Source organism: Acromyrmex echinatior, chromosome 3 (assembly GCF_024713525.1).
Source record: "Acromyrmex echinatior isolate Ae372 chromosome 3, ASM2471352v2, whole genome shotgun sequence".
Taxonomy (NCBI): domain Eukaryota; kingdom Metazoa; phylum Arthropoda; class Insecta; order Hymenoptera; family Formicidae; genus Acromyrmex; species Acromyrmex echinatior.
This window is the reverse complement of record NC_141854.1, coordinates 9,430,075-9,447,542: the sequence shown is the minus strand read 5'-3', so window position 1 is coordinate 9,447,542 and position 17,468 is coordinate 9,430,075. Positions and strand designations below refer to the sequence as shown.

The window sequence follows — 17,468 nt, the reverse complement described above, 5'->3', positions numbered from 1 at the left end:
GGTGTACTATTAATATATATTAATATATATAATGTTTTAATAAGAATTAACAACATTTTTATATTTATACTGAGACAAGTATCCTTGATGTAGTTGTACGTAACTATGTATATAAACTCAATCAGAAAATAATATCAATGGAGTGATTTGCTGGATGGCAAATGAATCACTTTTAAGTTGATGAATTCTTCAATTATGCTTATATCAGTATTAATGTCATGAAACTATAGTTGTAGAAATTATCTTATGTTATCTATCTGTAAAATATACTTTATATATGACTTTTGTTGAACGGTTGTTGATAACCATTATTCTTAAGTAATACAATGAAAAATGCATATTTGCTTTGAATTGCTCATTGAAAAATTCAATGTTTGGAGTTAGCTTTTTATTTTTATATATAAATTATAATAAATAAGAATTATAAATTTTAATACATAAATTACATAAAATAAATGTTTCATATAACTTAATAAGTTAATGACAGGAAACAATTTTGATTAATGATAGAAATTCTTATAAAAGTTAGTTTTTATTAACTACAAATAATTAACAAGAAAAATTTCATGTATGTTTTATCATAATGAGCAAAAATTTCGTCTTAATACATAAATGTGGAATCTCTTTTTAATACCCCATGATCACAAACGTGACATTACAAAATTCGGAATTGCATTTTCTGATCCGTAACCCAAGTTTTGCATTACAAGGTATATGAAAATAATAAAAAAGCTAAAATAAATTTGATCACATTTTAGCTTGTAAAAATTGAACAGATAAACGATATCGCGGTATGTATTTCCTCTGACGTCAGACGATAGTAAATCGAGGCATGATAAGGTTTATGATACCGTTTATTCCATTCCGATTTATAGATAATGTCAAGTTTTAGTCGAAATTGCTGGTGAACATCGCAGTAAAAAATTGCGAGAAAAACTTTCCCATATATTGCTCCTCTTTAACTGGCCAAACACCTTCCAGGAAACCGATATGTCCACCACGTGACGTTACCACTACGGCCACGTTTTTAGTTTGACTTATCTCTTTCAAAGGTATCGCTAAAATATTCAGATCGTTAAGTAAAATCGTATGAAAATGTTATCATTGTCGCGCTCTTGTTTCTCACCTTGCAACGGCTGAAACGGATCGTCTGCCGCGTTAAGGCACAAACTCGGAACTTCGATTAGATGCAGCTTGTCGTGAAGCGTTGCATTACTATAATACTCTTCGACGTTTTTATATCCAAAGTGCCTTGCCGTAAAATTCGAATCAAATTCTCTTATTGTTTGGCTCTATCGGATATAATAATTCATAGTAATTATTATGAGTCAGATTTAGAATGTCAAACAATGATATGATGATACAAAACGTAAACAGAATTTATCTCTAAATTAAAAATCTTGATTAAATTCATAAAAAATTCATTATCTAGAAATAAACTACGATATATCTATCTTTTTGTGAAATCAACTGTAGCAATGTGAAAAAGAAAAAAAAACAAAAGATAAAATATAAATTCCCAGTAAGCAAGGAACATTCTGAAACATTGCGCAACATTGTAGTAATTAATTAAATGTTGTTGAAATATTTCTAAATGTTTCTTGTTTATTGGGTTACTGCTTTTAAAATAAATTATATATATTCTGTTAAATTTTGACGTAAACTTAAAAATATTACTGTCATTTCTACCAATAGATTAACAACTTTTGTTTAATTTACTCTTCATTCTTTTCTAATTTTTAAAACTACAAAATAAAAAGTAAATTGAACTAAAATTAAAGTTAATCTACATTGATAGAAACATTGATAGGGTTTACGTCAGAAAAGTTAATTCAATATATTATCCGATCTTTCCATATAGTCATGATTTGATAAAATCATACCTTAAGAACAGTATCCATATCTACGTTGAAAGGACCAACATCTCTGTGTCGCTGCATCGTGCGACATAAATTGCTGGCTAGATGCTTATTCAGCATTCGATTAAAATAATTTTCCTCGGTACTCTTCGTCGCTGCAAACACATTCCATGGTACCGAAATAATAAGGCACGCTCTCAATTTGGACCTTGCTATTAAACCTTTCTGTGCTAAATAATTACCTAAGATCAACCTGCACATAGCAAAAAAAAGACATGCAATGCTTTACAAAAATGTTATTTATTAATGTACAACAAAATGCTCAACTATATGTATTTTATTTTGTAAAATATTGTACATTGTATACGATTTATTTATTAATTGAAGAATAAATTAGACATAAATATAATTTTTTTACCCTCCCATGGAAATCCCGGTTGCTCCGAGAGGTACATGTGGATGAAGTTTCTTCACGTGTTCTATGACTTCACTTAAATCATCAGAGTTAGCGGCACAATACGTTCGTGGAGTCTAAAAGTAACAAAAGAAGGGGAAAATTTTCATTACATATTATAGAAAATTCTTTTCGATTAAATCCCTGCTATAATAAACAATAAATAAATAACGAGATAATTGGAAAAATTATCGTTCACAAATATGTCCTACCTTGAGTTGCAATCCACCTAAGCCTCTATTATTGAAAATTACACATCGTATTCCATTTTTTCTCGCGGCTGATACCAGACATTTGACATATTCTGCTTGGCTACCGCCTGTAAGACCAGGTAAAATAACGACGATTGGCGAGGTGATCGAGCAGTCTTTCTCGGCCCAATCCAAGGCCACTTCACCACCGTCGGACAAAGCAAGAATTTCTCTGCGTAATGTAAAGAGAGTGCTATATAATGGAATCTGATTGAACGCGCATTGTTTTCCAAATTTAAGTCTAGTACTCGACGAATAATTATGTTGGTTTAGTCTCCGTATATTTTTACCAACCTGCGATATTCGAGGTATGGTAATATCCGAGATCTCAAAATGCTGGCCATAATGGTCTGCGCTCGTGATTCGAAACACCATAACGTCGGCCAGAATTTATTTTGCACAAGTGGAATGTTGGTTTCCAAGAATGAACGGAATGGTCCATTGGCACAAACCAGCAAGGGTGTCTGAAAGCATAATAGTTATTTTTGTTATTGTTATTTTCTATAATGTATACAAAAAATATATAATACATTATATATATATATATATAATGTGTATAATAGAACATACATGTAATATGTGATATATGTGTATTTTATGTGTATAGAATTGCACTTTTCATTTTTTTTGTTTTATAAATAGTACGTATACATATCTTAGTTTATATATAATATTTTATAATATCGGATATTTCCTTTGTTCTTCTTCAATAGATATTAGTTAATAAATAATTTATAGATGCTGTATTTTGCCATATAATTTACTGAAACGGAAATTTATTTATTTCGGAAATTAAACTGACATTTAGGACATTTAGGACATATATTTATATGGACTTTTTTACTTGAAATAAACCAAAGAATCGCTCTGTTGAGTATGGCAACATACTTAACTAACACCCTGTATATATGTATATATATATATATATATGTATATGTATATATATATATATATATATATATATATATATGCATATATATATATATATAAAATACATGTTTACAATATATAATATACCATTTGTATTTTTCCTTTGTGTTACGTTTTATAATACAATTAAAATTTAAAGATCTCTTTCAAATACTGTAAAACATAGTATAAAGGAATGGAAATTTCAAAAGTGTGTTAAGCAAACATTATAAAGCAAATAGAGTCTGAATGATATTTTTTTTTAAATGTTGATGTCGAGTAAATATGTTGCGTAGAAGTGCGCGATAAGAAAACGTTTACTTGTAAATTATGGTAACTTAACATTTTAGTATTTGCTGTAAAAGTTTATTTAAATAATTTTTCTGTTTTTACTTTAATTTTTGTTATAATTAAAAAATATATAAAAAAGTTTCATGACATTGTATGTGTAATATCGCAGATAACACAGAAAGTTTAAAAAAATTCAATTGTATGTCATCAATTTTGAGTTCATTTCTTAGAATTTTATTTTCTGAATTTTTCATAAAAAGAATTCTCTTCGTATATAAAAACGAACTTAGAATTAATGACCGAATTCTGTTTGAATTCTTTTAGAACTTTTTGTGATATCTGGAATGTGTATGCATATGTATCCAGTATACTAATTCATAATATTATCTGTTTATTTTGTTATCCCTAAATATCATTAAAAATAAAGCTACAATGATTATTTACGGTTAAGTGGAAAATTAATTATACATTTGATTCGTAATTACTTATATTGAGACAGAGCATTCACGTTAAATTGGCGATGAGACTTAAGAACTGTTATTATTTAATGTTATCGTTTCAGAATACAAGTTCTAGGTATTTAAAACATTTTCTATGTAAGTATGCCTAAACGTATTTAGATAATGTGAAACTGATTTTTGGAATTTCTAATTTTGTTCCATCGCGAAATTAATATCAGTACAATCAATATTGAAAGAGAAAAAAAATTCTTTTTAAAAAGTTATTATTTAATAGTTTAAAGTTATTAATAATTATATTCGTTTAACGATAAAGTCTGTAATTACTTAATTTTCTGAAGGAGCTCTTGTAATAAGAATAATTGATTCTATATTAAATAATTGCATCTAATAAGTCATAAACAATCGTTTTTTATTTTGCATTGTCATTATAATAATAGTTTTCCAATTCAATTTTTCAATACATTTATGTAAATGTGATATCAATTAAAGACGAATTTATTCGTTGGTATTATTCAATTATTAAATCATTGATATAACTGCATTATATAATCATACAATTAATAGTTAGCACTTTAATATAATTTACCATTCTTTCCAATAAATTCTTTTACATTCAACTACTTTACCTGCACATTGCATGTGCAGGACAAATGCCTAGAGTTTTAAGGTCAGATTAATAAATGACACATCTCTCGTGACTGATGTTGCCTATGGAGGGTCGTACGTCAGTTCGAACGTGTATCACGGAAATCCTGTCTATGTATCGAACTCGTGTCATATTCTATATAAAATTAGAGATAGTAGCAAATGATGTACTTACAATATCTAATAACATTCATCTACATAAATTCCTACCTTCTTCATAATAAAAAGTGCTTTTTGCATTGAGCTAAATAAATATGTATTATTAAAATGTCGCGAATCTGCGTTGATATTTTCACAATGATATAATTAAATTTTCTGATTAAAAATTATGTATAAAGTTTACATCAAATAAAAAACGTATACATAAAATGTCACGTGTTTTACAGTGATGTTCGTGATTATCTATATATAATCTTTTTTTTACTTTGATAAAAACGCAATTGATCTTGTTTCATCTTAGTTGCAATACTATATGAAATACTATATGTGTTTCAAGTAGATAACATCATGTAAATGATATACAATAATTTGTCATTATGTCAAATAATTACAGTGTTAAGTGATATTCTGAAAGAGTAAATCGATATATAGTACATTCTTAAACAATTTTTTGAAAAGCACGAAGACATTATTAAAATATTTGCATAAAAAGAACGTACATCGCTGTTTCTAAATAATATAAAATTGTACACAAAATATTTTAATTAATAAATATTTCAATTTAAAAGAATTAATACTGGAAAAATATTGGAAATTTATTCGAACGAGTATATAATAGAATCCCGATAAAAAATTCTTCATGCATGAATTATGTATGAATATGAATAAAGATATCTACATAAATAATCATATATGAAATATGTCTATTCATGTTCATATATCCCTCTCTCTCTCTCTCTCTCTCTCTCTCTCTCTCTCTCTCTCTCTCTTTCTCTCTTTCTTTTATAAAATTATTTTTTAGTGTAATAGAAATAACAATATTAATGTGGAAATATAAAAAATAATTAAAGACATAAATTTTGCATTGTTCATTTTAGAAAAAAACAAGTTTGAAAAAATATTAAAAAATTATTGATATACAATTATGCATAATTTTATAATATATATAATTATACATAAGTATTTTTTTTACATTTCTTCAAACTTAATTTTTTCTAAAATAAATTATGTAAAAATTCCCTTTTTAATTATTTTTAATGTTTTCACATTACTATTATTATTTTTATTACACTAAAAAATAATTTTACATAAGAAAGAGAGAGAGAGAGAGAGAGAGAAGAATGTATAAATATGTATGGACATATTTTACATAAAATTATGTATATTTATACATATTTATACGTGTATTTATACATACAATATTTATACATATTCATGTATGATAATTTTTTATCAGAATTGTATTGCAAAAGTAATAAAATTAATTTAAATTGATATTAGATTTCAACATCTCGCGGCTAAGTTGTAAGCGTTCATAGGCAAATTATTTAATTTCGCGTAAAGGATTAAGTTTACTATTCAGGGCAAATAAATGTTAACGCATATGAAAGATACTGCAGCGCGAGGCACTATTTAGCTGCATTGCCCCGGCTCGTTATAGTCAATGAATGCGTCGAGTGCGTTCACGAACGATAAGTTGTCCCAATTTCTGAGTTCATTGCGCGCGGATGGATACGTCGGATCTTGTTTCTATATATGGTCATGTAAAATATTCATCTCGATAAACTCCCAAATCTTATGACCTTGATCTTATTCCTACTATTCTTCTTCTTATCTCTATCTAATTCTTATTTACATCTTTAGGAATACAGTCTCGTATTATCATACATTTCTTATTATACATATTTTTTGACACATAGTTTTTACATTCAAAATTGAACATCTCCAATCACATTATATATCGTCAATAATTGCTGTGGTTAAAATAATCGAAAACAATTTTCACAGAATGTCATATAATTTGTATTATTTATCTTTGAAATATTTTATTTTTCATTAAATATTTATGACTGATAACGTACATACATATTTATAAAAATGAAATTTTTTTTAAGAAAAAATTATGAATGTCTATAGAACAAAAATAATTGTCATAATTTAATTTATAGTCATTTTCAGTGTTAGTTTTAATTCTTAGGATCGGAAAAAAAAGAATGAATCTATAATAATGTAATTTATAATAATTTTATCTCTATCAGAATTATCTCTTTCTATTGTTTATTTCTATTAATCAGGAATCGCGATAACAAAAACTATGCAATATCAACTTTAATTGCTTATGTCCATTTTCAATATATTAAAGATATTAGCTTTAATCTTGGTTTAACTTGTTTTTTTATCTTTTTCTAATTCTAAGAAAAAGATACAGAGTAAGTTAGACCGAGATTAAAATTAATCTATATTAATAGAAATGAACATAAAAGATTAAAGATAATCTGTATTAATAAAAATGAATCATAGAAGAAGATAATTTTAATGAAAACGCTACCAACATTCAAGAAGCTACAATTTCGTCGCATTTGTAGTATATTCAAGTATAATTCAATAAATTTTAACTTCGATCACCTTTGGTTTTAATTAAGTGCTGTGAAAACATGCACGCTCGCTAGATACGTTCCCGATAGTTTTAATAAAAATATACTGTATAAAAACTCTTGAACCGCATTTAATTATTTTATCATGCAATTATGCAAATAACTAAACACTACTAAACACTTCTCTTTCAGTGTATAAAACCCACTTTAGGCGTTCTATAACTCAGAATGAGAATTCTGTTTATATCTATGCTAAAGTTCACCTTAAATGAGTTACATATAATATGTGTCACATTTCAAAGTAGAAAAGCGTTTTCATTTATTTATACTATGTATTTTGATATACATATTTATTCACATTGGACATTTTGATGTACATATACACACTATTAAATCTATAGTGTCAAATTTAATCCGATGTAAGTCGCCACTGCTCCTACTAAATATTTCGTTATTTTATACTAAAACAATAATTAAATGTGATACTATATTATGCCTATTTAACTCACATTAGGTTAATTAAATTTGATACTACGGATTTGACAGTGCATATATGTAAAAACACGTGTCGCTACATTGATCTCTATAAGGTGCTTGAAAAATATTTAAATAATAAGGAAGCGATGCCCTCACATACGTACGTGACGATGCTGATGTGATTTTTAAATATTTTACACAACTCATCACAACTCCGATCTCGTTTAATGAAAAGAAAATTTTCAGGAAAAATAAGCGCGACAGTAAATCTATTAAGTTGGAACAAAATATTCATTCATTTATATTCTATATTCTGAAACAATTTATATTCAATGTAACTACATTTTTTATACAGTGTTGATCTATTTTTTATACATTTTGCCACTTTGCATTTGACCGTTTGACGATTCCGTTCGTTTTATATTATTTGACTAAAAATTTTATTTTATTCACAATTTGTCAACGATCCTAATTTATTACTGTGATGCATGTTATCGTAATGAGTCGATGCCGTTTGACTTTGTCAGTTTTTTTATAAATCTACTTTGTAATTATTACAAAAAATATGTATATAACTTATTATAGCTAGTGACACACGAAGTTATTCCATCCAGCCATGTAACTTGAGAATCATGCTAGTGTTTCATTTCTCTTCTGACGATAGCGAGCAGTATACAATTTGGTAAAATTAATGTGATTTTCTGTTATCTTTTATACCGTTATGTTTAATTTTATCATGTGACGTATTATGTACTGTTGCGGATATTTTGATTTTGATCTTCGTCTTTTTTTGTGATTATTATATTTTTTGCTGAGGAGAGCTTGAATTTAGAGCCGAAACGTTCATGATATTATATTTATTAATTTATACATAATCGACTGTTGATTTGCGCATCATTTTCTGCGCTGACTTCTATCTTAAATATCATTACTTATTGTTTTTTTAAAATTTTTCACTTTCTAACGTGAAAGCTTAAAGCAAAATCGTTTTTTTTTTTTAAATATTCCTAAGATTTTTTGTTAGTGATTTTTTGTTATCCGTATTAAATAAAAAGAGCATTTTGATTTTGATTGCTCCTTTAAAAATCATCGATCAATTACAGAAAAAGATTCTTAAAGTTGAACTTTGCTCTATTGAATAATTAATTGGTATAATTGACAAATTTTATTTTAAAAATATGTAGATGATGCAAATAGATACATTGAATGATTACAATTAAAGTAACGAACTTTTGTTCTAATCTAATACATAAACTGATTCTCAGAATATTTCACATCCTGAAATTATGCATTATCTAACATGGAAAATGATAGATTATTTAACACTGAATGCGTAGTTTGTGCATTGCCTAATGTTGAAAACGTTGAAAGTTTAGAGTTTGGTTCGTGATCAATCGATCGATCGATCTTTCACTATCTCTTTTTCTGTTGATCGTGATTTTCGCCACTCGGATTGTTTATTTTAAAATGAGATGAAAATCACAAAAATGAAGCAAATCTATTAAAGGATCAATGAATATTAGGTTTTATATTAGATTTGTTCGCGTTGCTTGCACTTTTTGCACTCAACATTTTTGCTTTCTTTCTGTTCACGCCCGAATATATATTTATCTCATTTTAAACAACATTTTTTGAGGATTTCAAATAAACAGATCTATGATATAACTGATAAGTATTCTAGTGAATTGACTCATTTTTGTAATATTTATCTTATTTCAAAATACCCATTACATAATATATCATCGATCTTCGCTAGATGTGATCAAACAATAAATTATCATTGATTCCATGACGTAATAAGTTTGTTCGCGTTGTTTGAAATGCCCACAAGTTTTTTACTTAAAACGAGTTGAATATACATATATTCGGGTATTGAAAAGAGAGAAAGCGAAGATGATGAGTACAAAAAGTGCACACAATGCGAACAGACCTACTATAAAACACGTGTAATATTCCCGTAGAAGCGCAGTAAGAGAGCGAATTTGAATCCAAATTCAATTAACTACAATATGCTATCGCTATTATGTGCAATATTACGCTTGTTTTTTTTTATGTATATCAGATATGTTGACTCACTTTATTTTTTACTCACCTTAACAACTTCGCAGAAATAATAGATACAAAATCCGATGCCTAGCAATGCGCCGTAGTAGAGTTTCGGGATGTCCGCTATGCTCTCAAAGAGACTCAGCATCGTTACGTGTTATCGGGCGATGCCGATACAGTCAACCGGCTCAGAATCGCGACGGCGAGGTTCCGTCGTCCAGGTCGAGGCGACCGTGGACCTTGTTCGCTGACGATCGGCGATTAACGACGAGCGACGTTCGCGAACGAGAACTGGTGAATAAGGAGTCCTCGACTGTCGCGCGCATGTCGTACGAATAATTGGACGCGACTAATCGGACGAACCATGGCCAATAGAGTGGTAGCGAATAGCCTACGAATACCGCGACATATCCTAACATATTCAAAGGCTTTCGAGAAAGAGATTGTACGCGAGAACGCGGGCTCGATCTAGCGCGCATGCGCGTTATTATTGTTGATCTTGACGCGACTCTTAATCTCCAGTTAATTCTTAAATGGTTTTAACTGAATAGTTTTGGCTGAAAAAGATGTGAGCTATTTATCCTATGAATAATATTTTTCTATAATTAAAATATATGACTAAGCAAATGTGATTTACGTCAAATTTTTGTCACGTTTAACACATCGTTCCTTTAGTTCAAAACACAATTAAAAAAACGGGTTTTCGTTATTATCATGAATAAATTAGATATAGATTATATATATAAGATATCTCTAACTCTATAATTAATTCGTTAGTAATCAAAGGTGAATAATTAGCTTAGTTATGCTCGTTTCTATGTAAATTCTAATGTAAATTAATTTTAATCTTGATTTAATTTCCCGAGAAAAAAGATTTTATATATAGTTATATAAAAAATTAACATATTTTATATACTATAATTATATATAAAATATATAATTATATTAGGTGTTGGAATTAATTCGTAGCGTTTTTTAATGAAAGAATGTTATTTATTTCACATGAGCATTAAAAAATACATTAATGAAAGTACTTCCCATCACTTGTAAAACGCTACGAATTAATTCCAACACCTAATATATAAAATATGTACATTTATATATTTTTTCTCGGGTTATTTTTTATCTTTCTTTAATTCTAAGAATTAGAAAAAAATAAAGATAAAATTAACTGAAATTAAAGTTAATCTACAGTATCTTCCATAAGTTTGGGAACACCCTACGTTTTACAGGTGTAAATAATTATTTAATTAAAAAAAGATGAAATAAAAGTATATATATATATATATATATATATATATATATATATATATATATATATATACGTACGTTAGATAATGCAAAACAAGTGACAATGTACACATTAACAGTAGACCAAAGCGCGAAATTCAATCTTGAACGCTTCGAGCTATGCTATGAAATAATTGTCCAACATATTTTCAGCATGTACAAGCTTATAGATATGTTGATTCAGACATTTTATGAAGAGATCTTATTTATCTTATGAAGAGACTTATCTTATTTATTTTAATTAAAATACTTGTTTTTGTACCCAACAAAGAGAATGAATTGAAATGGATTAAATAATAGATTCAGATTTTTAGAAATACGGATTCATGAATATTAAAATGAATCCTCTTCAATCCTGAATACATTTTTATTCATTTATAGGAATGTCATGAAGTATATTTCTATGCTTTTCTATGCAATCTAAAAATAGTATCAATCATTTCTGTGCATGATGAATTGCTTAATTTAAAATTCTGAATAGAAAATACAGTTTTTTTAATTCAGTTGAATATAAAAAAAAGTTTTTCTTTTAAAATGGGCCATGAATGCTATTCAATTCAAAATTGTAAAAAAATGCATTATTTCATTTAAAAATGCATTATTAATGCTATTTTATTCAGAAATATGAATAAGAATAAAAGTTTTAAAATAACTATAGAATTTCATATAATTACTATTTTAATTTATTTAAACTTTTACATATATAAAAATATTTATATGGAATCCAATCCATTTTTATGGATTTGAAGTATAGATTCGGGTGGATTGAAAATTTTCAATCTATTTCAATCCATTTTTGTTTGCTGGGTACAGATCGTCATGTAATGATTTTTCTGTAAAACGTAGTGTTCCCAAACTTATGGAGGGTTCTGTACATTGATAAAAAATAGACATTAATCTGAGAAAAAACTATCAAATTCGTTACAACTCAAAAAAGGATAATTTAAAAAAAAATTCACAATTCAAAAAGAGTAGTTCTTAAGGATTGAAATGAAAATAAAAATGATATTTAAATATATGTTAACGAATTATTTTATTTTTTGCCAATATTATTTAATTAGTCAATAATTTTATGTCAAGTTGAATCTTTTTCTTTTTTTTAAGAGACTTAATTTTTTTTAAATTAAAATTTCTATCTTTCTTTCTCTCTTTCTCATGTATGTTGTTTGAATGAACGTATCTTTATTTTGTCATATTACGCCGTTGAATAAAAATAAGCAATGACGAGGAGAGTTGAAAGAGCTTTATTTACTATATACTGTCTTTTTTATATACTTAAATGCAAATGAATATTAATATTTAAAAAAATATTATTAAAAAAAGTTGTTTATTAATCTTGTTTTAGCATTAAAAAAAGGAATGAAAAAAATAACGAATCATAAAGCCTGAGAAAAACATATAAGGCTAAATCTACAATCTTGCTTTAACAGGCTATAAACCATAAGCTGTAAGTTGTAATTGACGATATATCGGTCACAGAACTTATACTTTTAGATCGTAAGAACTGGATTTTTCAATTCGCTTAAGTCTAACGGTTAAAGTATAAAGCCATCACAAAAAGACAGAAATTATTGTTATTTAATTATCTTTTTCGACTTATGACTTAAGCCGATTTATAAAACTTTTTAGAGCAAGGTTATGGACCAAACATTATAGGCAATAGGAACAGAGAATGATAGATTTCAACCTATCAACCGGTAAGGTGTTTCAGGATATATACTAGGGCTTGTTATTATACGTTTGAAAAAAAAAAATACATTTACACGTATATTTAGCACATCCATCTACGAAAAACATCTTTTCGAACATTTTCACATTTTTATCATAAATATTTATCCCTTTATTATGGAGTCATCCTATAGTGACGGATTGAAAAAATCGAAAATTTTTTTTGGGTATAAAAAAGACTTTTGAATATTGTAAAAATAGAAAAAATATGAATATAAAATAACATTAAAACAGTGTTTGGAAAAATGTTTAAAATAAACTAATATGCTATAATAAACTAATATGCTAATTCTACGAGTAAATCTTTACGTCAGCTTGTGTACAACTGCTTTAAAGTGCACTTTAAAATGTTAAACTATAAGAAAATGTAAAAAAAATGAAATTGATTTTTAATTTTCTAAAAAAAAAACGTTAAAATATTCGACGGTTATGCTAAATGTACATGTAAATGTATTCTCGTTTAAATATTATATATAATACAGGGTCCGGCAAAATGATCTCCCACATTTTAATCTTTAATAAAAACGCCATTGTAAATGCTATTTAGATTTTATTTTTATTAACTGAAAATTTGCTATGCCATTTGTTTTTATTGAGTTTTGAAAATTACAGAGTCCAAGTGGCGACCATTTTTTTCGATACAAACGGTGAACGCGCAGGCCACCCAACGTCTCCACGTAACGAGATTACGCGTCTTGGAAACATTTCCCTTAAAACGTCCATTGTCCTTCTTGCCGTATGAGCCGTAGCTCCATCTTGTTGAAACCACACATCCGAATGTTCAAGTTCTCTAAGTTTTGGTCACCCGATCTTGTCCCATGCGACTTTTTCCTTTGGGGCTACCTGAAAGCGAAGGTTTTTCAACACTACCCCCGAACCACTGACGAATTGAAAGCAGCAATACGCCAAGAAATTACAGGAATATCGCCTCAAATTATTGCTCGAGTGATGGAAACTTTTAGAAATCAGCTTCGAATGTGTATCGAAAAAAATGGTCGCCACTTGGACTCTGTAATTTTCAAAACTCAATAAAAACAAATGGCATAGCATAAATTTTCAGTTAATAAAAATAAAATCTAAATAGCATTTACAATGGCGTTTTTATTAAAGATTAAAATGTGGGAGATCATTTTGCCGGACCCTGTGTTATATATAATATCTAGACTCTAATATCTATCCTGACTTAAAATACTTACATTTGAAAAAAAAACGTTTTTAATAAAAGGATATGTTAATTATATGTGTAAACGTTTAAAGCGTTTTTTCTGAAAGTGAATCTAAAAATAGAATAAAGTCAAAGTATGTACCTATATCCAGACACATTTACAAAACCTTATATTTATTTATATTATTATTCATCTCAAATACTTTTTTAAATATAAATGTTATAATAATTTAATTGTAATCTTTAAATATAATTAAATTATAATAAATTATAATCACAATAAAAAAAGCATTTGAGAATAATAATAATAAATTTTATGCAAGTAAAGTCCGATCACTGGATGTTTACGTTATATTACTTTTTATAAATTTCTTGAAATAAAATCTCACCTTAAAAGAATAAAAATACTGTCATTATATTGAAAAAAAATTAAAATATTTGTATTTTTGAATAAGAGTGGCAGATTTTCATTTTTTTTTTTTTTAGAGTGAGATTCTATTCTCGAAAGAAAGAAATGTCACTCCTTTTTGGAGTTAAATCCCATTCCAAAAGTATGAAATCTCACTCCAAAAAAAAAAGAGTAAAAATCTGCCACTCTCATTTAAGAGTGCAAATATTTTCACTCTCTTTCAATAGTGACAGTATTTGAATTCTTTTAAACTGAGATTTTACTTCAAGAAATTTAGACAGTAGAATATACGGTTTTTTTGAAATATATTATTCCTTATTCCTATTACTTGTGCTTTTCAATTCTGCCTCAGGCTTTACTTTTCAAACAATAATAACGAGCAACCATCAAGTAACCGTAATGATAATGAGTAGTCATAGCAATTAGTTACTTTTTGATAACAAATAACGAATTATAAAAGTAATAAGGCTCAATAAATCAAAATAAATAAAAAGGAAAAAGGACTACGAGCCTAAAACATAAAATGACAAACTGTATAAATAGTTAAAAAATAAAATAAAACTATGTCATAAAATTAAAAACGTAAATTATAATTTGACAATCAGAAGGTGAACAAAACAAACGTTTCGATCCTTGTTGGATCATTTTCAATGTGACAAATAAATTAATGTGACAAATAAATTAATAATAGAGTTGTAACGTTAACGTTTGTTTTGTTCACCTTCTGATTGTCAAATTATAATTTACGTTTTTAATTTTATGACATAGTTTTATTTTATTTTGTAACTATTTATACAGTTTGTCATTTTATGTCTTAAGCTCGTAGCTCTTTTTCCTTCTTATTTAAATAACGAATTAATTAAAAAAAATAACTTTCCCTGCTTATATGCGTAAACAAGGAATTCTCACGGAGATTCTTGAGGAAACCGCGAACGCATCGCGCGGCGCAGACACTATCAGACATGCGTGCACGAGGTATGCTCCGCCAACGCGCGATGGTGCGTGACAGTGCGCCGCTGCGGGTGTTATGCAACGACGATCAGAGCTGTACTTGCCGGCAGACGTAATAGGAGCAAACTATAGAAAATGATAGTGATCGCTGCATTTTATTGATTTAAAACGTACCGAATGATTTCATCGACATATATCGATGTAGCAAAAAAAAAAAAAATGACACGAAAGAATATTCAAGGTCGATGTACTTACTCAACAATTTTGCGAAGCTGAGAACGATCGAGACAGAGCAGGAAGAACAGAAATATTCATAAACGTTACGTATATATTTTTAATATAAATTTTGTATGTAAGACATTTGTGCATTGGAGACCGGAACTCTAACTATTCGTGCAAATAAAATTATGTTATTACGCTTTTAATAATAAATATTTTATTTTACGAATTAGCAAAACACGGCCGTTTTGTCGTATTTATTGAAATTTAAGGGAACTTTTTAAAGGAAATATTGCAACCGGAACCGATAAGGAGGGCAATTGCAGCACTGACGTGGCAACGCTCTAACTTTGCGCGTTGAAACCGAGACGAATGACGCACGCACGCACGCATGTACGCACGCACACACGTATGCACGGGTGTACGCACGCATGCAACATTTGCGGTATCGTTATACACTGGTTCACTGAGGACGATTCCCGATTGCTCCCGTCTCGCGGTCGTGTGGGTCTTGGAGGGTCAAGACGATTCCGCATACAATCGATATACAAGACGGGGTAGTCTAGTTATCATACTCCCTCCTATTTGTTCTCTACATCGCATGACGTTAAATTCGCCGTCTTTACGTAACATACCTGCTAATTATGTTGCCACCGTTACCATATAGTAATGTAAGCAATTGTTTTATGAAAACAAAAAAAAACAACAAACATGTATACAATGTACCAAAACTTTTCATTAAAATTAGGTTACTTTAAATTAAAATTATTGGAATATAGAGTCTCATACTCATTCTCAAATTTTTGAAAAATATAAATTACCAAGATTTGAGAAATAAAATAAAATTTGAAAAAGATATTACATATAAATATTTTTTAATTAAACAATTTTTTTACTTAAAATGTAATCGTCTTAATGTATTTGCCTGCAGATATTTTAAAGTTATTAGTGTTATTATACACAATAATTTGATATTATTTTATTTAAGTATTTTACGTAACAGCGTTATATAATCAAATAGAATATAAAAAATGAATGTAGTACCAATGAATGACAGAAATACATATTAAATAAAAGATAATATAAGCTCTCCATTGATATTTATATGTAAAAGATTTAAATGGACCTATTTTTTTCAACATTTTGTTCATTTAAATTTATTAACTTATTATTAAGAGCCATTAGCATAACACAGTAAATATAGAAAAATAAGAATTTTACATGCAACTCCAATGTTTTATGTATTATGAAAGTTACATAGACAAATACAACGATATAACGATAATGTTTAACTTAAACTTTGTAACATAAGTAAAAGTTAAATGACATAAATGGAGACAATTTTCCATATCTAATGTAAAATGAAAATTGTTCGAGGAACGATTATCTCCTATCAGTATCTTTAAATATACAACAATGAAAATTAATTGCAGGGAACATACTTTACTTAGATTTATCAATGCAGTTTGTAAATTACATAACGAGAACATAAACATATGCAAACATCGCGTGTACTTAATAACTAAAACACTTCCTTGGAACTTAATGCAAAACATTTGTTTTGCATTATTTTGAAATTTATCTTTTTTCTCTTCGAAAACTATCAAAATTCAGAATATAAATTCTCGATTAATTTCGTTGCCATCATATAAATGTAGAAATTCACTAAAACAGTATCAGCAACATTCATTTCTTAATAACGAGTGGTTGTAGTATCCTAATAATGAAAATATCGGTTTTTTTCCTGCACGTAGAAAATTTTATCGGACTACCTCTCTG

The 17,468-nt window shown here is 27.9% G+C and overlaps 1 protein-coding gene across 1 annotated transcript; it reads right to left on the bottom strand.

Moving 5' to 3' along the window:
- Positions 1–513: 513 nt before the first annotated feature.
- Hydr1 (abhydrolase domain containing Hydr1) lies at positions 514–16,128 on the bottom strand. The gene is made up of 8 exons (XM_011056509.2): positions 15,726–16,128; positions 9,974–10,484; positions 2,859–3,028; positions 2,526–2,736; positions 2,278–2,390; positions 1,884–2,112; positions 1,127–1,292; positions 514–1,058 (listed from the first exon to the last, which is right to left on the bottom strand). Exons 2-8 carry the CDS (start codon positions 10,073–10,075, stop codon positions 889–891), a joined length of 1,161 nt encoding a protein of 386 aa, XP_011054811.1. The 5' UTR covers positions 10,076–10,484; positions 15,726–16,128; the 3' UTR covers positions 514–888.
- Positions 16,129–17,468: the final 1,340 nt, after the last annotated feature.

Coding starts and splice junctions, on each gene's coding strand:
- Hydr1 (XM_011056509.2), bottom strand. CDS start 10,075: ATGCTGAGTCTCTTTGAGAGCATAGCGGACATCCCGAAACTCTACTAC. Junction 3,029..9,973: donor ATTTCTGCGAAGTTGTTAAG/GTGAGTAAAAAA, acceptor TTATGCTTTCAG/ACACCCTTGCTGGTTTGTGC. Junction 1,293..1,883: donor ATATGGATACTGTTCTTAAG/GTATGATTTTAT, acceptor TATATCCGATAG/AGCCAAACAATAAGAGAATT.